Source organism: Ambystoma mexicanum, chromosome 2p (genome assembly GCF_040938575.1).
Source record: "Ambystoma mexicanum isolate Mex_15411 chromosome 2p, UKY_AmexF1_1, whole genome shotgun sequence".
In the NCBI taxonomy this organism is placed as follows: Eukaryota; Metazoa; Chordata; class Amphibia; order Caudata; family Ambystomatidae; genus Ambystoma; species Ambystoma mexicanum.
In genome coordinates, this window is record NC_090923.1 from 1,258,372,849 (window position 1) to 1,258,399,614 (window position 26,766).

The 26,766-nt window shown below is 45.1% G+C and overlaps 1 protein-coding gene across 2 annotated transcripts in view; it reads left to right on the plus strand.

Annotated features, from left to right (window-relative positions):
• LOC138567407 (lipopolysaccharide-induced tumor necrosis factor-alpha factor homolog) overlaps positions 1 to 26,766 on the plus strand; it is a 227,460-nt gene that overhangs the window by 47,383 nt on the left and 153,311 nt on the right. Inside the window, exon 4 of one of the 2 annotated variants that reach the window (XM_069645581.1) lies at positions 26,448 to 26,480. The exons of the other annotated variant lie outside the window; for it this stretch is intronic. Within the exon in view, the coding sequence (XP_069501682.1) occupies positions 26,448 to 26,480 (33 nt within the window). The remainder of the gene's footprint in view (positions 1 to 26,447; positions 26,481 to 26,766) is intronic. 2 annotated transcript variants of the gene reach the window in all.

Genomic DNA, 26,766 nt, shown 5'->3' on the forward strand with positions numbered 1-26,766 from the left:
AGAAATAAGAGCCAAATTTTAATATAAACCCTGCTTCCTTACGATTTGTAATTGATACGTTGTGTACAAGATGTCGGTCTGCCATGTTATCAATCCCATCTTTTCCAGAATTCTTCTTGGGGACTTGATTTTAAATGTAACATCCCCAAAATAATGAGCTTCTTTTGCCTGTTAGCAGATCTGCTGAAATATCTACAAGAATTGTGTCAAACCAGGCATCGTAGACCAACTGGCAATAAATTCCAAGAACGGTAGCGCTATTTCTCGGTACGACGTTCTTTTACTGACAGTCGTTTTTTCAATGGGTGTTTTACTGAAACTCTTTTTTTGAAAAAACAAATCAAAAAAGCATAGGGGTGTGTGGGGATGGGTATATAAGTTGTAGAGGGTTGCAAATAGTGTTAAATAGAGAGGGCAAAGTGTTTAGGGAGGGAATACCCCAAAAATTAAAAAATATATCAATGAATTTTTTAGAAAAAAATAAATTCTGTAAATAACTTATCGAAAAAATGACCATCAGTAAATGAACATAGAACCCTATATCTCAGGCAGGAGATCAGGAGGTCAGCATTAGTTCACTTTTAGAGATTAACTTCCATGGGAGGACTTTGGTTTTAAAAGACAAGGAGAACATCCCTGCTAGTCCTTCTCTGTAAGCATAAAGCCATTGAGACTTCAAATCAGGGGAACCCAGAGAACAACCATCTGAAAGCAATAATTCTATTAAAATTGAATGAAGGTAGGAATCATATTGGAAATTGTGATGATAGATCTATGCTTTCCACAGCAGACCGTGTGTTTATTTCGACAAATATGTTTAAGCGAATCATGGGTCAAAAATGTAAGAGGATTCAATTCAGCACTACAGCCAAGTTAACGCCTAGTCTAGAATACTGAATGAAAACCCTTATTGATATATCTTTAGGTCCAGTTCATGCGTCCTGGATGACTACCCTTGTATAACACCCCTCTCTTGGAATCCCCCTGACCCCACTGAGCCAAGAAGTAGTTCTGTTTTGCAAGTTTAAAAGGTTTATTTGATAAATTAAAATATAGATATCACACTTTATAGTAAATTAATAATTGAATATCACACTTAATCTGATATGGGAAATATTAACAACGGAGAATCTGGCACTAGCACACTTCTTTATAATGACTAATGAGTTAACATGAAATGGATAAGGTAGCACACTGGGAAATAGGAACAAAAGTATACTGTGGTAGAGGATGCTTTATGTAGCTCAGGTGGATGCAATATTCAATGAATGCAATACAGAAAATACTCAATGTGATTTCAACCCAACAATGTAATCACTTTCCTCTGGCAATCCCATCCCCCCCCTTGATGCAAGGCAAGGAAATGGAAGGAAAACACACAGTTCTCAGAAATGCAATCAACTGTAATTCAGTTCAATCCAGCAAGCTTAGACAACAGAAAACAGATAGGAGTTTTGAAAACACAGGCAATGCTTGGATATGTGCTGGCAATGAATGAGAAATATGCTAAATTTGCTTTTAATTCCCTTATAGAGGTTCAGGGTGAGTGGTATCTAGTTAATATTAGTCCAGGCTCACACTAGCAATGATGCAGGGATAGTTAGCAGGTTAAACGAATTTCTGGCCAATGGAAAGCAAACAGCATCAGTTTTTACATGTGAAGAAATTGCAAATCGCGGTAAAATTCGCGGATGCGCCGAGCGCTATTACAAAGGAACCGCAAGGACTATCTCTACCGTTTTGGGGTCCTAGAAAAGCCTGGGATCTCAGCTTCCAAATGAAAGTTATTGCAAGTCTCTAGCCCAAACGGTTGCGGAGATATGAGTAATTTAGTAAAGGTCGTTTTTGGTTTTGTAAATTTTAAACGCACACTTTTTCAAAATGACAAGTGACAAATTTTTTGCAGCTAGAATGACAGGTGACAGCTAGGAGGCAGTTCTACTTATGTTAAATAGATTGAATTAGATGAATTTAAACTAAGAGATGTGTTCTGAGTTTTGCTAAGTACTCACAAGAGATTTTGAACAGGAAAGCGACTTGGTCACGGACTTCAGTCTGGTCAGGTCTTTCCGGGTTCTGCTCACAGCGCCTGGCCTCTGGAACTGCTCACAGGGGTCTGGTCTCTGCTAGGCACCGGTTCTTTGGGTCTCTCTGCTCTGGATAGATTGAAGTCTCTAGTTTTGGATAGATTGAAGTCTCTAGTTTGGCTCTCTGGAGGTTTGATGAATTTGAAGTCTGGATCTCTAGATGTTGTATGGTCCGGCAGAGTGCGTTGCAGCAAATGGAATTGAAGGTCCTATCTGTCCTGTCTGTCTGCTTTTATGTGTTTAGAATGTGGGTGTGTTCTAGCATCACTGACCCTACCTCTCTCTCAGCTTCTAATTGGTCAAACTTCCATTTCTTACTTGATTGGGGGAATGAAATGAAGTGTCATCAGGATGAGGTCTGTTTATGATACAGAGAACCCACCCCTGTCAACTTTACACACAATCTATATCTGACCTAAAAAACATATTTGCACAGGTACACATTTGTTTAAAATTACATATACATGGTGTGGCTGAATTTAGCCATGTCTATGTCCAAATCTGCTCATTCTCGGAGCTTGCATTCAAAGAGTGTACATAATTGACTTTTTAACTGCTTTTCCAATTTCCGACATGGACCCAACTTTACATACATGTGTGCAGGGGGTAGGGACATTAACTGATGAAGTTTCAGATTTTTAACATGCACACATTTAGAGTAATATCCACTTTTCCGCTAAAACCCCCCTGAACATACCACCGGTTCCTACCACGTCTTAAACTGTGGGCAGAAAAATCACAAGAATTATGGTATCATTTATAAAATTTTCACATGTCCGCTCTATGAATTATCCCCCTTTTTATAAACCCATATCCTTGCTGCAGGGGTGTGTCTTTTCAGGTCACATGGTACAGAAACCAGTCTTTCCAGTTTCTGCCAAGCCAGCTTGCTTCTCACAGGCAGTGCTCCTCCCAGCTTCTCCAGGAGGAAGCCACTTTTTACGACGTCTGTAATAAAAAACCTTTGCCTGAGTGGAGAGGGCTTTGTTCACTCTCTGGCAGAGCACAGGAAATTCAATTATCAGATAGATGGCATATCCTTAGCCTGGGCAGCAAAAGGAAGGTTGGCCTGGGAACACAGTGGTGACTCAAGTTTCACTGCTGATGGGTAGTTGCTAGGCAAAATCAAGTTCCTTAAGTCAGACCTTCAGCTAACTTTTTGTTGCTTTTAAAATAACTTGTAATTTTACACATGCAGCTAGAATGCTGATTCTAAGCGCAAAACTATGACATTTCAACAGTTACAAAGGCATGTGACACCAAACATAGGTCACTCATTTAATTTAACATTTTCGATTTTGGTGGTTTTAAATCCAGTTGTAGTTAGGCTTAAGCTGCTGACTCCATAGCATTTTTGTTATAAGCATTGTTTTTGGGCTCTTCATTTCCCAGATTTTGTAGGCACACAAAACTCCATTCTGCCAATGTCTGCTGGTGTTCAGTAAATATTTTGCACATGTTGCAAGGTTTGAAATAGGCATTTGGCTTGCCTTCAGAAAAACACACAGAGTGGTTTTAAAACGCCGGCTTTTGGATAGTGGTGAGTACTGGTACTGCACCCATTTTTGGGATTTAAGAAATGAATTCCCCACACTTCTAGGTTGCATTTGGCAATCAGCATTGCCATTCCCAATGGTTTCAGACTACTGTGCGGGTAGTCCAATGGTGGTTTTAAAGCGCTTTGAAGCTAACCGGCGCTACTGTTTTTCCTTTGGCAACCCATTTCCCTCATGGCAACCCGTCCTTTCATTCTCGCACTGGTGGGTGGCAAGTGAGGCAACCATTTTGGTGGGCGCACAAACTGCGCAGCTTTCCTGGATTTCAGCGCACATGTGGGTTTTCTGCCATCTTGAATTTTCTAAGCCCACAGCACCAAATGTTGTAGCAGGGTAGCTTAAACGTGGGTCAGGACACCCAACAAGTCCCCCCCACGCGACTGCACTTTGAATTTGAGTCGATGGGGAGTCGCGTGCACAAGGGTTTTGACCCATGCACCGGTCTGTCCGCATAATCTTCTTCCTCTTCTGTAGATGACACAGTTCAGCGTTTTCTTCTCCATCCGGTACTGATCGATCGGTTCTCCTCGCCGGTCCTGATGGGAAGATTGGGCGGTACCCCGGGCCCGTTGCGTCTCTGCTCCCGGTCTCCGGATCGTTCTTCTTGGTCATCCTTCATGGTTTCATCTCTCCTAGGATGATAAAGCAAAAGCGGCAATATCTACTCATAGACGTTTTTCCACCACTGTTGAGGTAGTGGGGCAGCATATGCATTTTATCATAACGAAACATTACATTCTTATTTTGAGAAAAAAAAACAGTATAACTAAGAGACAGTTTCATGCAAATCACAATATTTTAGAGACTAGATGTGGTATGTTTTATGGTTGGAACTGAATTAGTCTGAGACAGTGCCTGCTAGGATTCCAGAGGATTCCTCCAGTTGTTGCAGAGTGTGCCTGGGATGGCAACATTTCAACTGGTTTATGTGGACCCACTTGTCTTCCCCCTCTGCCGAACCGCCTTTGGGGATGCGGATCTTGTAGGCCACAGGGGAGATCTTATCGACGATCTCAAAGGGTCCCTTCCATGTAGGCAAAAATTTGCGCTGCTTGGCCTGGTTTCTTTGGAAGTTGTATAGATAGACCCGGTCTCCCACCTGATATTCCTTCCTGGAAGTTTTCAGGTCATAATGGGTCTTCATGCTATCAGCCGATCTTTCTAGATTCCGCTGAGCATAAGCAAAAGCATGTTGAAGGTGTTTCCTTAAATTCTCTACATACTCATGAGTAGTGGAGGCATTTATCAGTGTCTGCTCTTGGGTCCTATAGAGCAAATGCTGAGGAAGCACCATCTTGCGCCCAGTCATCAACTCAAATGGTGACATTTTGGTTGCAGATGAAGGGGTAGATCTGATAGCCATTAGGACCAGAGGTAATCGGATATCCCAACTTGGCCCAGAATCTGCCACAAACTTCTTTAATATGCTCACAATTGTCCGGTTATATCTCTCTACTGCCCCAGAAGAAGCTGGTCTATAAGCAATATGCAGCTTTCTCTTGACCCCCAGTATCTCCCACATCTTTGTCATTACTTCACTGGTGAAGTGGCTACCTCTGTCTGACTCAATCCTTTGAGGTAGACCAAAACGGGAAAAGATGTGGTTAATCATCAAGGCAGCTGCCGTTTCTGCCTTGCAGTTTGGGGCTGGGAGACATTCCACCCACTTGGTAAACAAGCATGTCACAGTCAACATGTACTTATTCCCCCTAGCCGAGCGAATCACAGGGCCTACAAAGTCGATTTGTAAATCTGACCATGGCAGTGTCATTCCCCTCTTTTGTAAAGGCGCCCGGTGTGTGAGGGATGTCGGCTGAAATTGTGCACACACAAGACAACCCTTCAAATATTGGTTGAGGTCCTGGCCCATGTGTGGCCAGTATGCAACCTCTCTTAAGATTTCCAATGTTGTGTGAAACCCCCTATGACCGGCGGTGGCCGCATCATGGGCGTGACTTAACATCAGGCTTCGGAATGAGGTAGGAACCACCCACTGATCGTGGCCAGCTTTGGATTTCCTTACCAGCAAACCGTCTTGGATTCGGAACATTTTTGGACATTTCATCAACACTCTTAGGTCCTCTTTCCCAATGTAATCGGTATCCGTCAGGGGAAAGTTCTCAGGGTCCTCAAGGTGCTGGTAAAACTTACCAATAATTGGATCCCCCTTCTGAGCGGTAATCAAATCAGCCTCAGGGGTCTCCTTACTCCATTGTGCAATTGAGAGGTCGTTGTGAGCATTTGTCTGGGACCTAGTGATGGCAGTGACCTGGATTTCCCCCAACAGGGACTCAATCTCAATTAGATCCCCTTGGATGGCCCCGGTTTTGGCCAGCTGATCAGCTAAGTCATTTCCAGTTTTGTCTGGTCCCTCTACTTTGGAATGACCCTTGATCTTCTTCCAATAGATGGTCATCTCATTCGAGGTGACCAGATCATCAATGTTTTGGATCAACTTCCCATGTTTCAAGGGTTTGTTGTTAGCACATAACATGCCTCTGGTTTTCCAATTAACCAGGTGCTCCACGAACCCGTTCCGTACATAATCCGAATCTGTGATTATGACCAGTTCGTGGAGTTGATGCTGGACAGCAGTGAGGATGGCCTGATGCACAGCCATCAATTCTGCCACCTGACTACTTCGGGGACCAATTTTGTATCCAGCGGAGGGTTCTGGGGACTCATTCACCCATGCATTCCCTACGCCGGCCACCAGTTCTTTCTCCCCGTTGTTGTCGACATGGTAAGAGCATCCATCCACATACACAGTGGGCATTCCCTCACACTTGTCTTCTTCAAAGACTTTGTGGGGGGAATTAAGGTATGCCTCCATGTTGTCCTTTATTTTTAGACTTTCGTCCTCGAGACAGTTTTCTCTGGCACAATCATGCAAGTCAGCCAGACCTTGCGCGAGGGGACTCTTCTTGTTTTGGCCATATCTGACCTCCACAGGAAAGCCTTGCATTGACAGAATCCAGGAAGTAATTCGGGAATTACTCACATTTCCGGCCCGGATTCTGTCACTTTGGAGATATTGCAGAGGCTGGTGTGGAGTCTCCACTATGACGTGTTCCCCCTGGATAAACGGGCGGTAATTCTTCAATGCCCACACCGTTGCCAGGAGTGCCTTCTCACAATCGTTGAATTTTTCCTCCACAGAGGATAAAGTTTTGCTCGCATAGGAGATTACTTTATTGACCTTGTCATGCTTTTGGTATAATACTGCCGTCAAGCACGTATCAGAGAACCCTGTCTCCAGGAAGAACTCCTTGTTTCTGACAGGGTAAGCTAGGCAAGGCGCTTGTGAGAGGCTTCTCTTGAGTTGTTTTACTGCCTCGGCTTGTTCTGGACCCCATTCCCACTTGACCCCCCCCTTCAGGAGATGAATCAGGGGTCTGGTGATCTCTGCGTAGCCCTCAATGAACTTTCTGCTGTAATTAGTCAGTCCAAGGAGGCTCCTTAGTTCTCGCAGAGTTGTGGGGTCTTTCAGTTTCTGAAGTGCTTCCACTTTCTTTTCCTGGGGACAAAGACCCTGAGGAGTAATCTCATGCCCCAAGAAGTTAACACAGGTTTTACACCACTGTGCTTTCTGAAAGGAAAGTTTTGCTCCGGCGGCCCTCAACTGTGTCAGAACATAACGGATCTCCGCTATGTGTTCCTCAACAGTTGAGCTTTTGATGAGGACATCATCTACATAAGCCAGGTTACCCCTTGCACCCAAGTCAGGCATGGCCTTGTGTAGAAAAATGTTGAATTCATTGCCGGAGTTGAGGTATCCGAAGGGAGTCCGGGTCCAGGTGTACTGCTGGCCCCCAAAGGTAAAAGCCAGCTTGTATTGGTCCTCCCTACTGACAGGCACAGTCCAGTATCCATTGGTCAGGTCTATTGCAGTGAATACCTGTGACCCCTGAATCTGGGCCAGCCCTTGGTCAATGTAGGGCAGAGGCCATCGGGAAGTATGGACCCGTTTGTTGAGCTCCCTAAGGTCGGCGCAGAGTCTCCACTGGCCGTTCGGCTTCAATATTCCCAGCACCGGATTATTGAAGGTGCTGTGGACTGGACGGATTATTCCCCGGGACTCAAGGTTCTTAATTATTTCAGTAAGGGACTCCATTGATGCGAGAGGCAAGCGATATTGCTTCACAAACACAGGAGTCATGCCAGGGTCCGTGGGGATTGTTGTTGTGTGGATGTCAGTGCGACCACAGTCATATGAGTCTACCGCAAAGAGATCTTGGAAATCCAAGAAAACTTGTTTCAACTTTTGCTTTTGTTCCAGAGTCACACAGGCATCAGCTAGGTTGACTCTCTCTTCCACCATCTGCCTGAAGCCTGGAAAGACTCCTGGTTTGGCTATCTCCGCGGCCTCCTCCAGCTGGGTGGAGAAGTCCCTGGTCAGAGTGCTGATTTGGACCGGAGGCTTCAGGTGGGAAAGGCAGCCCTCATGGACCTGGAAAATCACCTCATCCCTCCTGAAGTCACAGGTCACATCTTCCTTACCATAGGGGCAGGAAGTGTACACCAGGAAGTTCCCCCCATGCCGGGTGAAAATCCTGTTTGGTGTTGTATTGTCCTCACTGTCACTGTCAACACAGTCCTTGGGGATGGGTCCTAACAGTTCATTTACAAGATCAATGGAGAAATGTCGGTCATCAACCGCCATTCCAATAATGGTGCCTGCGGCTAGAGTAATACTCTTTAAGTCGCTGTTATCCACCTCTATTAGAATGGTGTCATGTTCTATGTTGACTAATGGAGTTGGGTTTACCCCCAACCCTTGCTGTTGGAAAGAAGCATTTAGATGTATGTAAGCATCAGGGTTTTTCAACTCTTGTCCCCTTTTAACTTTCACTTCCAGGGAGAATTGTCGGGTCCTTTCTGGGATGGTGACTTCCTCTTTAACCTGAATTTCAACTGCATAAGGTAGCAATTGAGCTGACCTAAATGCTTTTTCTGGATCATCAAAGCCCATGGGATTATCCGCTAATCGGGACCAAGCTTTGAAGTTTATTAGGTCCAAACTAATGGCAAAGCGATTGAGAATGTCACTGCCTAAGTAAAAGGCGGCAGGGACGTCTCGCACGACCCAACAATTATGGACTATGCTCTTGTTGCCAATGGAGATTTTGAGCATACACCTGCTTGGCAGGAGATGTTTGGAATTAGGTACTTCCAGGTCCATTTCCCATTTGTCTATCAGTTTGAAGGTGGGAATGGCTGGTTCTTTTGGGAGTTGGCGAAACATGGCTTCGCTGATGAAGCTCTTACCGTTGTTCACACACACTCGAGCGAGAACAGAGTCCTTCCCATCATTTAACTGAACAGGGATGAACAACTGCTCTCCAATTTGCTGAATATCAGCCAGGCTCTGAGCTGATTTCACATCTTTCTGGACTATAGGAGTGGGAGTTTCAGATTGTGGATTGGTATAGAATTTCAGAGTGTTTCCTTCCAGCGTGGAGTACCACTTTAGACTGGAAGGAAGGTTGATTTTCAGAAATAGAGAGGACCCCCCATCACCAGTCTGTTGTCCTACTGCTATTACTGTCACGTCTGGAATTTGGCTATTCTGGAAGTGAAATTCTACTTGGTCAGATTTTTGTTCAACCATGTGGCATGTGCCGTTTAAACTAACATGGTTGGCACTCTGTTTTAATTTTATTGGTCGGCTAGTCTGGGTCCAGAGGACCTTGTTTACGCAATCTATTAGGGGTGACAACCTTCTCAGGGGGTCATTCCCTAGTAAACAAGGGGTGCCCTCTGGGGTCACAACTATGACCGGGTGTTTCAACTTGTGTCGCCCGATCTTAATGTCCAAGTCTGCCGTCCCCTCGACGGGAATTTCCTTCCCGTCAAAGTTCTGCAGTTGTCCAGGAAGAGAGGTGAGAGGAATTTGGTAATTCTCTCCCCTTCCTGCATTCAGTTCGTCAAAGGCCCTTCTGGACAGAAGGGTAGCTTGAGATCCAGTGTCCACCAGTGCTGAGATTGTACCCTGCCCCTGTACTTGTACCGGGGCATAATATCTTCCCTCCTTCTCCTCAAGGGGGCACAGATAATGTACATTTTTGGACAACTGGTGGGCTAATTTTCTGGTTTTGGACATCGCTAGCGAGGAGATTTGGGCAGAATTCTGTGGAGAGTCTTGGGAATCTGAAAGAAAAAATTTGCAACTGGAGATCAGAGCCATTGTGGGTTCCCCTGGCTCCGTTTCTGGGCCGCCCCCCCCTTTTTGGAGGCAGTCGCCAGGATGGGTTTGAACCAGGGGATTTTCTTGCTGTTGGTTCTGGGATGAGATGGTGGGCGGCGGTAGCTCAGTCTCCACATCTCCCCAGTCTGGATTTGCATCCCTAGGGACCCATTTTTCTTTGGGAGGAGTTCCCCCCTCTCTGAAGGAGAAGATCCTTTTCCCAGGATCCTCTGAGGATCCCTCTCCCTCAAATTGGAAGATCTGTACCTCCTCCTCAAACTGAGTCTGTTTGGGTCTTTTGTTTCTCCTACCCCCCCTCTGCTCCTTAGGAGGCAGACTTTCAGGGGCAAGAGATTTTGTTTCCGGTTCCTGGGTTTCCAGGGGCTGTTTACAAGTGAGGAAGGAAGCTACCTCCAAGGCTTTACACCCCCCTTCCCTTTGTGCCTCCTCCCTGGGAACCGGTGATTTATCGGGGTGCTGCCCCCGTCATTGTTCTGGAGCACCAGGTCCAGAGTTGGGTGCGTTCTGCGCCGGCATGCTGATCTGAGGGTTCTGCTGTGCCCTCAGTATATGACCCATATCCCGCGCCATGTTTTGAACCTGGCGCTCTAACTGGGAAACCCGCTCAGGCTGATACGGGGCCCTGTTTTCTCCCCTGGGCTGATCCCGGGAAGGGTAGCTGTCCCTCCTCTGGTAGTACCCCTGGTTGGGAAGATTTTGGTACCCCTCCACCCTTGGCCTCCCCTCTCCCGGATTCAGTGGTCTGGGCTCAGGGAATTGAGGAAAGAAGGATGGATGATTTTGGGGTTGGAAGTCGGGTGGATATCTGGGGAAAAAGTTCTGCCCAGGGTTTGGTAAATTTCTGCCCTCCTGTGGGAAGTTTGGAGGGAAGTTCCCTGGGTTAGGTGCTTGTCTGGATCCCCCCCCTTGGGCTGGAGGAGTCCACACATAACCCAGGATGGGTCGATTACCTTTGTAGCGAGGACTTACATAGTCAGGAGAGCGAGGGACCCCATTTGTGGGGCTGCCTCCCTGGCTCCCTGTCTGCGACTGGCCCGAGGACCTTCTGGGCCTAGCATTATTAGGTGCAGGTAGGTTTTTAGGCCCCCCCATCTCCAAATCCAAAACGGGGGTGACCTTTACCTCTGCCACCTTGGCAGCAGCAGGGGTGCTGTTGGCTTTGGGGTTTTTCTGGGCATTGCTTTTATTTTCTATGGGCTTCTGCACCTCATAGATGCGGGTAGCCTGTTCAATGACCCAGTCTAAAGATCTTTTCTCGTGAAAATCCCTCACGAGCTGGGTCATGATATATTTGGGCAAGGCATGGAAAAACGTGTTTATAAATTCACGGCTATCCGTGCGCACCCTTCTTGTGGTCTGTGCAAAAGCCCGCTTTAACTCCTGCACAAATTCTTGTGGGGCCTGATCCTCCCCACATTGCAAATTGTAGGCTGCCTTGCGAGCCTCTTGAGGATTTCTGTGAACAGAAAAATGTTTCAAGATGGCCGCCTTATAGGTGGACCATCTTAAATGATTTTGGTCCTCCAGCCCCGCAAAGAAACTGGAGTATTCCGGGGAGAAGGTCCACTTTACATATTGAATGCAGCTTTGGCTGTCCTTCAAATGGAAAGTCTCCATCATTTGTTCAAACAACTCTAAGTGCTCCCAAACAGAATACTTAGCGTTCTTATGGTAAGGCGTGATGACGCTCCTGATCGCCTTAATCTGCTTTAAGGGGTCCTTGAGCAAGGCCCTTTTTGCCTTATTGGCCTTTTTGGTTCGGGTAACCCTTGTCCATTCTTCGTCGGACTCAGAGGCACTGCTCCCAGAGGTTCCCGTCTGTTCTTCCAGGTTTTCCCGGATTCTGCGAGCCTGGGAATGGCTGGCAGAATGTGGGGACCTGGTCTCCTGTGTCCTGCGCAGTTCAGAGGAGTCTTCAGATTCCTCCTTGCTGTCAGGATTTGATGGGTACCCCCTCCACTGACCTAACTGGGCAGAGGTTTTCAGGATGCCCTTAATGGGCCTACTCTCCTGGGGTTCCCCACTGAACTGTATTGTACTTGGGTGCCCATACCCGGATGCCCACCCCTCCATTCCTGGATGGTACTGGCCTATGAGCCCCATACTCTTAGCTGGATAGTAATCTGCCATCCCTGTGGCCCTGTGCTCATGTGCGCCAGGGGACACGGGGGTGGTAGAGTCCAGGGACTGGGGAAGATGAAGGCCCCTGGTGTTAGGGCTCCTGCGGTTATGGTCAGGAGTCTCTCTTTCCCAGCGGACCTCATCTCTATCCGCCCCTGCTCCCTGTTGCAATGCAAGAGCCTGCATTTGTGCTTTCAGTTCCTCTGTTAAGGCCTTACTCGACTCTATCAGTTTCTCCTGCATCGCTACCTGTTGCTGGAGCCTATCATTGTGTTGACAGAGGGCCTCATTTTCCCTCTGTGCTTCCTGGTTGGTCCTGGAGAACTGGGCCAGTCTTTGCTGCAGGAGGGTTACCTCCTGAGCTGTGTCCCTATTGGCCTGCTCCTTTCTTGCTAGAGCATCCTCCACCCTTCTGGTGTGCTCTACCAAGTTCTGGTTTTCTTTTTGGAGGTCACCCAGCCCCTGGTGGGCCAGGTGATTTTCTTCCATTTTCCTTTTTAAATGGCAGACTTCCTGGCCTAAGGCGTCTCTTTCCTGACTAAGAGCCTGCATTTGTGCCGCCAGGTCGTCCCTTTGCCGTTGAAGGGCACCAGCTTTTTGGCGCTCCTCATCAAACTCTGCCTGGGTATCCAGGTCTTTCAAGATCAGCTTGTTGCTCTCTACCTTCACTCTATCTAGATGACTTTGCAGGGTGGCTACCTGCTCCGTGCATGCCCTGTTAAAGTCTAATTGTTGCTCCAGCTTTTTCTGGCTCAGCAGTAAGGAGTCCAAACTGTCTTGGTGCTCCTTCTGTAGGGCCAGAAATCTGGTATCCTGTTCTGACTTTTCCTTTTGCAGCACATCCATATCCTCCTTTATTTTAGTGATGTACCGTCTGCTGTCATTTTCTGACTCCTGGCTCCTCTGCAGCCTCTGCTCAGAAGAGTCCAGATCAGATTGGGCCTTCTGTAATGCCATCTGTTGCCTATTTGCCAGATTTTGGCTTTCCGCACATCTATCCTGCATGTCTCCAACGTATAGGTACAGGTATGCTGCTATCCTGGCAATCTTATTGTGTTCCTCTTTGGCTTTAGGAGCCATATATAGTTCACTCAGGGCCACATGTAAGGGACCCTGATCTCTATATATATCTGACCCTGTTTCAGTGACCTGTTGTGTGATGGCCTGCAACCACACATCCTGGCCCTGTTCGGTCCATTCACCTCTCACAAATAGCTTATGCAAGAGGTGCTCTCTGGCTATTTTCATGTCTACTAAGGTCGTCATTCTAGAGATTGGTCTCTGTCCTGACTTACAGAAGTTTGTATTTTATTTTTGCAGAACAGAACTTTTCTTGGAGTGTCCCTTTTGAGGAATGCTTCACAGCGTAATGCAGCGTGGTGATCCGACTGGATGTATGTATCCCGTCAGTTAGCACACTGTATTAATCTGCACAAATGGTAAATCTAACCCAACGTCTCGGCTCGAGCCCCCACTTTGTAAGAGGATTCAATTCAGCACTACAGCCAAGTTAACGCCTAGTCTAGAATACTGAATGAAAACCCTTATTGATATATCTTTAGGTCCAGTTCATGCGTCCTGGATGACTACCCTTGTATAACACCCCTCTCTTGGAATCCCCCTGACCCCACTGAGCCAAGAAGTAGTTCTGTTTTGCAAGTTTAAAAGGTTTATTTGATAAATTAAAATATAGATATCACACTTTATAGTAAATTAATAATTGAATATCACACTTAATCTGATATGGGAAATATTAACAACGGAGAATCTGGCACTAGCACACTTCTTTATAATGACTAATGAGTTAACATGAAATGGATAAGGTAGCACACTGGGAAATAGGAACAAAAGTATACTGTGGTAGAGGATGCTTTATGTAGCTCAGGTGGATGCAATATTCAATGAATGCAATACAGAAAATACTCAATGTGATTTCAACCCAACAATGTAATCACTTTCCTCTGGCAATCCCATCCCCCCCCTTGATGCAAGGCAAGGAAATGGAAGGAAAACACACAGTTCTCAGAAATGCAATCAACTGTAATTCAGTTCAATCCAGCAAGCTTAGACAACAGAAAACAGATAGGAGTTTTGAAAACACAGGCAATGCTTGGATATGTGCTGGCAATGAATGAGAAATATGCTAAATTTGCTTTTAATTCCCTTATAGAGGTTCAGGGTGAGTGGTATCTAGTTAATATTAGTCCAGGCTCACACTAGCAATGATGCAGGGATAGTTAGCAGGTTAAACGAATTTCTGGCCAATGGAAAGCAAACAGCATCAGTTTTTACATGTGAAGAAATTGCAAATCGCGGTAAAATTCGCGGATGCGCCGAGCGCTATTACAAAGGAACCGCAAGGACTATCTCTACCGTTTTGGGGTCCTAGAAAAGCCTGGGATCTCAGCTTCCAAATGAAAGTTATTGCAAGTCTCTAGCCCAAACGGTTGCGGAGATATGAGTAATTTAGTAAAGGTCGTTTTTGGTTTTGTAAATTTTAAACGCACACTTTTTCAAAATGACAAGTGACAAATTTTTTGCAGCTAGAATGACAGGTGACAGCTAGGAGGCAGTTCTACTTATGTTAAATAGATTGAATTAGATGAATTTAAACTAAGAGATGTGTTCTGAGTTTTGCTAAGTACTCACAAGAGATTTTGAACAGGAAAGCGACTTGGTCACGGACTTCAGTCTGGTCAGGTCTTTCCGGGTTCTGCTCACAGCGCCTGGCCTCTGGAACTGCTCACAGGGGTCTGGTCTCTGCTAGGCACCGGTTCTTTGGGTCTCTCTGCTCTGGATAGATTGAAGTCTCTAGTTTTGGATAGATTGAAGTCTCTAGTTTGGCTCTCTGGAGGTTTGATGAATTTGAAGTCTGGATCTCTAGATGTTGTATGGTCCGGCAGAGTGCGTTGCAGCAAATGGAATTGAAGGTCCTATCTGTCCTGTCTGTCTGCTTTTATGTGTTTAGAATGTGGGTGTGTTCTAGCATCACTGACCCTACCTCTCTCTCAGCTTCTAATTGGTCAAACTTCCATTTCTTACTTGATTGGGGGAATGAAATGAAGTGTCATCAGGATGAGGTCTGTTTATGATACAGAGAACCCACCCCTGTCAACTTTACACACAATCTATATCTGACCTAAAAAACATATTTGCACAGGTACACATTTGTTTAAAATTACATATACATGGTGTGGCTGAATTTAGCCATGTCTATGTCCAAATCTGCTCATTCTCGGAGCTTGCATTCAAAGAGTGTACATAATTGACTTTTTAACTGCTTTTCCAATTTCCGACATGGACCCAACTTTACATACATGTGTGCAGGGGGTAGGGACATTAACTGATGAAGTTTCAGATTTTTAACATGCACACATTTAGAGTAATATCCACTTTTCCGCTAAAACCCCCCTGAACATACCACCGGTTCCTACCACGTCTTAAACTGTGGGCAGAAAAATCACAAGAATTATGGTATCATTTATAAAATTTTCACATGTCCGCTCTATGAATTATCCCCCTTTTTATAAACCCATATCCTTGCTGCAGGGGTGTGTCTTTTCAGGTCACATGGTACAGAAACCAGTCTTTCCAGTTTCTGCCAAGCCAGCTTGCTTCTCACAGGCAGTGCTCCTCCCAGCTTCTCCAGGAGGAAGCCACTTTTTACGACGTCTGTAATAAAAAACCTTTGCCTGAGTGGAGAGGGCTTTGTTCACTCTCTGGCAGAGCACAGGAAATTCAATTATCAGATAGATGGCATATCCTTAGCCTGGGCAGCAAAAGGAAGGTTGGCCTGGGAACACAGTGGTGACTCAAGTTTCACTGCTGATGGGTAGTTGCTAGGCAAAATCAAGTTCCTTAAGTCAGACCTTCAGCTAACTTTTTGTTGCTTTTAAAATAACTTGTAATTTTACACATGCAGCTAGAATGCTGATTCTAAGCGCAAAACTATGACATTTCAACAGTTACAAAGGCATGTGACACCAAACATAGGTCACTCATTTAATTTAACATTTTCGATTTTGGTGGTTTTAAATCCAGTTGTAGTTAGGCTTAAGCTGCTGACTCCATAGCATTTTTGTTATAAGCATTGTTTTTGGGCTCTTCATTTCCCAGATTTTGTAGGCACACAAAACTCCATTCTGCCAATGTCTGCTGGTGTTCAGTAAATATTTTGCACATGTTGCAAGGTTTGAAATAGGCATTTGGCTTGCCTTCAGAAAAACACACAGAGTGGTTTTAAAACGCCGGCTTTTGGATAGTGGTGAGTACTGGTACTGCACCCATTTTTGGGATTTAAGAAATGAATTCCCCACACTTCTAGGTTGCATTTGGCAATCAGCATTGCCATTCCCAATGGTTTCAGACTACTGTGCGGGTAGTCCAATGGTGGTTTTAAAGCGCTTTGAAGCTAACCGGCGCTACTGTTTTTCCTTTGGCAACCCATTTCCCTCATGGCAACCCGTCCTTTCATTCTCGCACTGGTGGGTGGCAAGTGAGGCAACCATTTTGGTGGGCGCACAAACTGCGCAGCTTTCCTGGATTTCAGCGCACATGTGGGTTTTCTGCCATCTTGAATTTTCTAAGCCCACAGCACCAAATGTTGTAGCAGGGTAGCTTAAACGTGGGTCAGGACACCCAACAAAAAAGGACACCATTTAGGAATGGCTTTGATCAGATGGGTTGAAAAAACATTCGCGTATTGAATTTCATGAGTATTCATAGTGAATAGTTTAGGTTCAGATCATATCGGCCCCAAGACCTCTAATCATTCGCTTTACCAGATAAAACTGGGGTTTCGCCAGCGAGCTGGGCTTCTTACCCATTTGCAGTTAGTGAATAGTTTAAAAGAGGGGGAACAGAATGTTCGTAAAATCACAAAGGACTAAGTGACAATGACATTGGTAGAGGTGCATAGAGAATACATTCTGTAATAATACCCCTGGTATTTTAATGTACCTTCACCCATTTGAGCACATGGATGAAACTGGTCATTATTAATTACTTTAAAAAGGGGCAGTATTAATGCCGGTGGTTTTACCTAGAAAACATAGTGGGCGGTGTTGTCATGCCCATCAAAATAGGGCATAAATAGGGCCCAAGCAAGCCAAAGGTGAGACCAAGAAATATGAAAACGGAAGTGGTTAACTAGCACTAAAGGGATGGATGATTTGAATGAACCTACAAGTGGATCGACAGCACATAGACGTTAAAAACGTGTGAAAGAACATGCACATAAACGCACCCAGGGCTCAAGTCAAGGGTACACGCGGGGGGACGGAGTCCCCCAACTTTATTCAGAGGGTGAACTCAGTCCCCCCAGCTAAAATGAGAAACATTGAATTTCCCCTTTGAATGTATGAATTAAAGCTGGCCTCAGGGATCAAACCGCAGTGGTCAAGTTTAGGTTTGCAGGCCAGACACTTCACCGCTGCACTATATAACCTGATGAAATCTAACAAACAACTAAAGGTGAAATGTCGCATTTTGGTACTGCAAGATCTAGGGAAAACATTTGTGTTGGTTCTTCGAGTTTAAAACATGTACACCTTTTAACGTTTTCAAAAACACTATTAGAGGAAAATATCCTCCCTTTTTGTGAAAGGCAAATGCCATTCGTCCTGTGCAATTTGGGTGGTTATGCAAAGCCAATTTAATGAAATGTGCATATTTCACCTTGATATGCTAATTTCTGGCGACGTCGCATCCCATTTACATTTGTTGATGAGTACCCCCACTTTAATTTTTAGGACTTGACCCCTGAACGCACCTATATACTAGGCGCAGTGAATCACAGGTATCTAGTGAACTTCATTATATCTTACTTTTGTGTTGCCACATTGGACATTCTAAGAGGCTATTGTTGTATTGGCATGTTAACATGTGTATGTGGTTGTCTGGTTGATGAGTTTCGCTAACAACTTCTAAATAAGTATATTGCTTGAATTTGTAGAGCTCGTCCTGAAGAAGGACCATTATGAAGGTCCGAAATGCATTGGCACCACTCAGACTCTGCTTCTTCACAAACAATGATTAATCATTAAAAGATTAATTGATCACTTAAAGACTTATGGTATATCAATATCATAAGTTGAAAGTGATTGAATTAACATTATCAGTAGGGTCGACTAGATTTGTTGGCGACCCGAGGTCTGATGAAAACATTTCCATCGGACAATATTTCTCTTTCAGTTTATATACCAACAGAGTGTATGTTGGGTCTCTGAGGGTCGCCACTTACTTTATGAAGGAATTTCCTAAATCATTGAAGGAACTTAATTGAAGTAGCGGTGCCCGCCCTAAACTCCCATTTGCCTCCCACCAAGAAATGTGCCATCTGCTGTAATGTCACTAGTGGTAATCACAACACCATTGGAAAAGAAACACTGCTGCGTCTCAGTCCATACACTGCCAGCCGTGGCTGGGAAAGCTATCCAAGAAAATATACCACCTAACCTGATAGGTGCTACTGTCACAGTATATTGGGAGACCATACTCAACATAGGGAGTCGTCCCCCAACCTGAGAGAGCCCACAATGTACCCTTAATTCAGGATCCAAATACGCCCTTCTTCTGACTCATAAATAGCCCCGTGGATCCCTCCTCCTGCGCTAACAATGAGCCAAGAACCAGGCCGCTGTACAGAAAGAAAGTATATGTATTTATAGTATAGGTTCAATAAAACTTGCACTAAACAGTGACGTACATCAGCTTCTCTGTGGCACACAATTAAACATCTTGTTTCACATAAATGGATGACACGGGTTGGTTTGGCGAACACAAGTCACAATCCTTTAGTCCCTCAACTTGTATCTTCAAAAACACATAGCCTGCAATTACATTTTTAATAACAAGTAGCCCATCAGCACATGGAAACATGACAAACTGTATTCTTTACTTAATGTGGATTACAATTTGAATAATAATCAACCATGGTCAATGAGCAAAATCAATTCACATATGCAGTGCGGTGCCTTTTCTTTTTTCTGCATGCTTAAAAGGCTAGCAGTTTGGTTCAATTTGATCACATGTAAACATGAATTTACACTGGTGCTGCGCTCTAAGCAATGCTTCCCAGTCCTTAATTTAACTCACTTTTAATATATAGTGCACTTTTCTATTCAGAGGCTTTATTCAATTTAACTTTGAGAAAACACTGTTTCTGCCCCAACCCCAAAACCAGACAGTTAGTAATTTACAGCACCCCTTGACTGTAATGCCAGGGTTCAAAATGTGGACAGTTATTTCATTTCGCTTTTAGAGCCCCCCCTGCGCTTAAAGGCCTGTAGTTGGGGAACGTAGACAGTTATAAATATGTTTTTCAGACCCCCCCCTTCACTTAAGAGACCGTGTTGGGGAAGTTGGACAGGAAAATGGTATTGGTTATTCATTTTGTTTTTCAGACCCCCCCCCCCCGCCCCCTTCACTTAAGGGTCCATGTTAGGGAAGTTGGACAGTAAAATGGGGATGGTTATTAATTTCGTTTTTCAGACCCCCCACCTCACTAAAAGGCCAGTGCCGGGGAATGTGGACAGTTATGAATTTCGTTTTGGGGATTTTCGTGCTGGCAAAAACCCCTTTTTATTTAAATACAAGTATTGGGAATAGTGACAATTATCAATTTCGCTTTGTGTGTAGGACACCCCAATTACTTTAGTTGGCTATAACATATTTTCCGGTAAGAAAGAGGGTGAACGTTTTGAATTCTTTCAAGCTCCCCTGTGTGTCCATTTATTTGGGAGTTATATACAGTCAAATATGCTAAGGGTCTACCCAATTTTCTCCCCCTCCCACTAATGGAAGGGAACCCCCTAATGAAAGAGAATAGGTTATTTAAACAGATCCCCACGTTGAAATTTGGTTGGACAATCTACTTACTTTTGGAACCCTCTGGGCTTGGCACTCATGGAGACTGAGCAGGACTGTGCTTTTGGGGAAAAACAGGATTCTGGGCAGCACTTCAGTCAATGGGATCCCACAGCAATCACCCCTCTATGGTCCCAGGTAAGTATCACAGCCTTTGCTTTCTGGTATCCCCAGCAATGGGAATCTCCAGCACTCTTCCAATATTTCCACCCAGCAGATTTTTCAGCAGATCTCCTTTTGTGATTTTTAGCAGCTGTTCCATTTGCCATAGGGCAAGTCTGTTTTATTCTCCAAACCCCTTCCATGGAAAATGTTTTTTAGGAGGTGCTAACTTATGATCTCGCGCAGCTGAACTGGTCATTTTCTTCTCACCTCACCCCCACAGCCTGGCCCATGCCTACGATAGCGTCTGGGGGTGGTGACATTTAAATTATGAGAAAAGGAAGGGAGGAGATAAATTCACTGCCTGGAGTTACATTTTTTAAAAAATGTTACTTTAGAGTTTCACCTAAAATGTGCCTACATGGGAAAAATGTTATTTTACAAATGACCCTAAAAAAAAAAAAAATATATATATATATATATATATATATATATATATTTTTTTTTTTTTTTTTTTTCAAGGAACAAACTTTAGTTGCAGGGACGTTAAGGTGAGAACTTAACGTTAACGCAACAAAACCCCTGAAATTCAGTTAAAGCCACCTTAACTTTGCGCTCCCTGTTGCGCAGCCTATGACCACAATGATGACATCACAGATCACATCACTGATGACATAAGAGGGCTTATCATCAGTTTGCGGGTTGATGTTGCGCGTTGCAACCCTTATTGTTTTTTCTCTTTTGGCCAAACGCTAGTTTTCCTGTCTTCGAGCTTTTGCTCTATTTCTGTCTCGTTTTGTTTTCCCTTTTCCAGTTTGGTGCCACACTCCTGTGTCGCTCTCCCTCTGGCACTCCTCATACTGTGTCCCATTTCTGATCAGACCTCTCTGATCCTTGTTTCCATTTGAGTCCCGGTACTTCTACCAGTTCACACCTTCTCACTGGCTTCCAGGCCATTGTGATCTCTTTCTTCCTTCTTTTAGACCACTCTGTGTTTCCCTAGCTCTCTATTCAGCTGACACTTGGAGCATTTAGGGTTCTCTGACTTACTTGCATTTTGGAACCCTGGAGCCTACCCTTCAGTTGACTTACCTGTGCTCGGGCTATTTCAACCTGCAAGGTGTGAGAAACCTGAAGGTGTCTCACTTACTAGTCCCTTGGGATCTGGCATCCAGGTGGCCAGGACACGGCCATCGCTATTGGATCCAGTTCCTGGGGGTGGACTAGTGCGGGAGGATCACCTGGATGGGGGGTCCTTGGGGAGTGGAAGTGGCACACCGGCGGGTGAGACACGGTATCCCCATTTTCATAACACATTTTCCCCATCCTACCCTGTAGGATCCTCAGACACTCTACTCCCCCACTGCCCTTTTCTGACACAAACACTTTCACACACCACAAAAGAAGACGGACAAACACCAGAGTCATTTACCTGACATGTCCCACCACAAGGGTCAAGCAAAGTCAGGCAATTGACCAGAATTGCACACACCTGACGGCGTTTTCCTTTCCCCACAGCGATAAAAGATGGAGCACGAGAGCACAATATGAGCAAGGCAGACCGTACGAAGAGAGAGCTAACTCAGCACAGCATTTCAAGAGGAGGAGAAAGACAGCGCGAATCGAGAGGGTGACAAGCTGAGAAGCAACCTTGCACTTTCCAAGCCAGGCCTGTGAAACCTCCACAGAAGGAATCTTAAGACCGCGAAAAATAACTAGCAGGTGTTGCAGCAGATGTCAACGGTACACAGGGCCCTCCTCCGATATAACCAAGCTAGGGAGAGACTCCAGAAGCAAGAAAGACCAAACCGTTCATCACAGCCAGTGAGTCGAGGAAAGAGACGATGAAGAACCGAACTGTGTTGAACAAAAATAGCAAGCGGCTAATTAGAGAGAGTACAAAGAACTGCTGATCCGAAAGGGGAAAACCAGCTACATAGGAGTCAGGCACCACGTGGGTGCTCACTCGGGAAACTCTGGGTGACTACCCTATTGTTGAAACTACCGTTACCAGAAGGCCTTGGAAAAAGGCGTGAAAAGGGGTCAAAGTGGTCATAGAGGGGTCTCGTAAAATCTTCTGTACAGTCGAAAGTCTTTGGCCGTCAGATGATTGTGAAGCTCAGGGAAGTGAATCCTGAATCACAAGAACTGTTCAAGAAACTGTGTGATTGACAAAGTTTGCAAGAGTGAACCCGGCAGAGGGATACCGATCGATAGGGGCAAAGCCAAAAGTCCTAATGAATAAATAGTGTGTTGACAAAAGTGAACGCGGCAGAGGGATGTCCATGGTGAACTGTTTAAAAGGACATTGAGCTTTGCGAATCTCACAGAAGAGATTGTATTGAAAATCATAGTGAATCCGACGGAGGGAAGACAACCAATCCAGAGGGATCTGAGCCCGGAAGAGGGGGGTCCAAAGGTGAAAAGCCATTACCCAATGGAAAAGGCCATAGTGAAGCTGACAGAGGGAAGGTCAGCATTCAAGAAGAGACTCAGCCCGGAAGAGGAGGATCCAGGGGTGAGAAGCTATCACCCCACCGACACGTGAATGTAACAGAGACATGTTTTGAATACAAGCCAGGGTGAACTCGACAGAGGGAGGCTGATATTTGAGAGGGGTCTGAGCCCGGAAGAGGGGGATCCAGGGCTGAAGAAACACCAACTCAAGTACAATCGGGAAAGAACTGTTGTTTTATAATTTTTGTACACTATTAGACCCTCGGAAGCAAGAAAGTTAACCACCGAAGGTACTGATATTGCAGGGAACATTTTGGTCGATCTGAGCCCGGAAAAGGGGGATCCAAAGGTGAGAAAGCATCACCAAAGGCACAAGCAGAAAAGAACTTTGATTTGTTATTTTTGTCATACATTAGGTCCTCAGAGGCAAGAGACTTTTTTTTATAGAAAAGAGACTTAACTACTGAAGGCTCTGATAACTAAGAGTGGAAACTTTGGCTCGTGTTTGGAAAGCTCAAACTTGTGCTGTGCTCAGGAGTCCCACCTTGTCCCATGCTTGAAACATGGGGAAGGGAGACCCTGACTACCACATCCTGACTTATCATTTGTGAACACTTCTTTCTTTCTGATGAAACCTCATCCCACACTCTTTGTTTGTATTTAGCGTAAGAATTGGCATTAGGTTTTTCTGCGTATAGGCCCTTTTATTTTGACAAGACGCCACTAGGACTGCCTTAATATTATTTGATGGTCGTAGCTCGCTCCCATCTTAGATTTAGATTCAGATAAGGCATTTTTACCTGCATATACAGCTTGATAAGCACCCTCGAGCTGTGATCACTTGTATTTGTCTTTACTGTTGCCACAATGAGTTCCTTACAAACGACACCAGAGAAACTAAGAACATAGAAGACAAACACCATCTTCCACATGGAGGTTTTTTGAGCCCTAATGGCTTTTCCCCATTCCGCGGCTGTACTTGCTTCAGGAATCTCGAAGATTCAGGTGATGAGGAGGAGGCCTGATAACCCGGCAGGTCAGGCTTGCCGGGGGATCCGTGGCCCCTAACGGCATTGTTATAGTATGGCAGAATTTCAGTTTTAAGAGCTTTTCACTCTGCCAGTGTGCCCTTCCTGCAGCTACAAGCATTTTGCATGGGAGGCCTAACATGGGCTTTCCTTTCTGGTGCCGGGGTGATCATTAAACCCCTCAGTACTTGTTTACATAGCTAAGACCAATGTGCCAATATATGCACTGCCAAACAACCCGCAAGCGTATATCAGCCACCACGGAAAACATATTGCCAGCAACCATGTCATCTGCAACTCTGAGCTGTCGCTCAATAATGCCACATAACTATGCCAGAATAGAATCCACTCACGATAGAGTGAGGTTCTACCTGGACTCTCATGCCTGACCTATAGCCAAGGTGTGTCTCAATTCACATTGGATGACACAAAGTACCTTGCAGGCTAACTTGAACAAGAAGTCTCTCAGATACCAGACAGACATCTGTCTATGGTGGGCACCCTGCTTTTCCTTTAGATGCAATGTTTCCCAGTGGGATCTTGTTTTGGATTGGGACAGGACCGGATGGCTCAGACCCTTAAGAATGCAAAAAATCTATCTTCTTCACAGAACTCCACCTGATGCAGTGGTCCAACTGCAAGCAATGTTTTAACAGAGCTCAGTTGGAGTAGCATCCAGTCTACTACTGTGATACTATTGCCCAAGTCCCAAAGTGAGATAACTTAGTAACATACTCCACACATACCAAGGTGCAGTAACTATTCCTTCATGCAGCACCTTCTTGGTGAAGCTCCCAGATGCAGGTGCAGTCTAGGACTATCTTAGAGGGGGTGCCATTAGTTCTCCCTACTGGCAACCTGTACCCCCGTGGCCTTGAAAGTCTATGGGAGTCATTACAACCTTGGAGGTATTCATGCCGCAATTTGGAGGACCCGGTAATTCCTCATTCAAGTAACCCCGACCCGGTACATCCATATTCCCATTTGAGCCCCCATAGGGCTCAATGGGAATGGGGAGGGAGCTAACAACGGCCTGTTAGCCTGGTCTGCTAGCGGGACCCGCGAAGGGCACCTGGTTTTACCAGGCACCCTTTGCGCGTCCTGCGAGCAGAGTCGTAATGGGGCGGTAAGGGGTTGACGTCTCCGGCACCATTTCCGGCGCCGTTAACCCCTTATCGCCAAGGTCGTAATGACCCTCTATCATTCTGTGGACAGAATTCCCACTGTCCAAACATCCTTTGAAACTGTGGTTGCCATAGGTCCTACCACCCTCCACCACAGGGAGCTTGCTATTATGATAAGACCCCCCTCATGTTGATGTTGCCCCCAATAGTGGAGGTCTGCAAAAAGGGACATTTTAGGGGCATCATGTTTACAATGATCCCCCTGTTCATGAACGGATTCCGTCAGTCCATCACAGATCTCCACCCTCACAGAGGCCTTAGCTCCATATGCAAACAAGCAATATCTATGAGGGGGATTCAACCTGCCTTGCAGAAGTGTGCATTCAGTTCCTGGTAAGTCTGCTATTGTAGTGAGTTACCCTCTTGCCTGAAGTCAGATCACCATCATGAACTTTATTCAGATAATATTATCCATTAAAGTGCAAAGTTAAAACAGAGTTCAAATAATTGCTCATCATTATACAATAAATCAAATCAGCATATAGGCAGAATAGCACAGCACATTAAAACGTATCCAAAAAAAACAATACAGAGTATAAAAAAGATTATATTTAAGACATTTTCTTAAGACTTCCTCTCCTTTTTACGGTGGATCACAAAACAAAGACAACATAGTCCATGCCACCGAAGGGGTGTCAACTGACTATGAATACAGCAAAACTGGTCACCATTGTGTAAAGGACAGGTTCTGCAGTCAGATTCCACCCACCACAAGCAGCAAACTCTATTACAAGGACCTCAAACAGCAAAATCTGGACTATAGAAAAACACAAGGGTGCCTCTCTTAGCCCTTCTTATAAACCTTTGTTTTCAGGGTTGGTTCCCATGGCAACTGTCAATCCCATCTTCTAGGAAGGCCTGAGGCTTTGCCTGCCATCTAACACAGCAGCACGCTCGCTGCACTGTTCCTATATTTACCACTGGTGCAATAGGATAACTCAATTCACAATGATTTCGCAAAAACTGCGCTACACAGCACATGCCTTGCTACGCCAATTCTGACCCTCTTTACTCTTTCAACATTTGGTTTACTGTGTGAGGAGTTGAAAACCAGTTAGAGAATACTGATTCCACTTCAGATATTAGAACTATATCGCGCTTTATAAGTGATGGAATTGTACCAAAAAAGTAGTGGAACTGTGATTTTAGTAGGGGACAGAGTATGAAGGAAGGGAGCAACGGGCAACACAGTTTTCAAGGGTTGCAGTCATGCTGGTAGACTGCCAATTGAGTTGAAACTGATTTCAGTTTAGCTCAGCTGTAACTGATATCAGGTGGTAAAATGAATAAGTGGGCTTTAACTTCACAAAGAACAGTTCTGGGATGATGAAAATGGTTGCAAAAAGTAATGGCGCTGTTAACAGTAACAAATAAAAGTAGTGGAACACTGCTCCCCACCGTTCCCGCTCACTTCGACCACTAGTGCGTTTATAGAACCCTTTTTTTCCTGAAATAACGCTCTATTTAATTTGATGTGACTGGTCTATTCAGATTAAACAAAAAGGAAGAAAATCTGTCACGCTTGAAAACACTTCTGAAGCCTGTTGCTATTATGTGCCATAGTGTTGCATTATCATAAGCGGTGCATTCATGTATATCACAGAGCAACCCTCCACGTGATCCCTCAAAGTCAGGCTTCTTAACTTTTAAACCTATATTGAAACATTGCTGCCCGCTCCTCTGCACTGTTTCTGCAACCGTGTCTATTTCGCCGAAGCGTTTCGTTAAAAACTCATCTAATGTTGCCAAATGTATTTTTCAAATAAGCTCCTTATAAGTCACCATGGTCGATCATTTTGCCTTTCATTGATTTCTGTGTTTCTTGCTTTCTGTTGCAGCCCCGCCTCCCACGCAAGGAGGAACACAAACAGGTACTTGTCCAGAGATTTGCTGAGCTTTTGAAATGTTACCCTTTTCTGTCAGTTATTTAGAAGCCAACATGCAGCACTGAGTGTCTGGGGAGCGGCAGTTCATCAAGAGTGCAGCCTGTTTCTGGGCCTCATTACGAGGTAGGTGGTAAGGGATTACCGGCACCGGTAAGGACACCGGTGCCGGTAATCCCTTAGCACCCTATTCCGAGGTCACTTAGCTGGTCCCTTCCTTAAATCCTGGTTTTACCAGGCGTTATGGAAGGGACCCGTTAAGGGACTTCAGAGC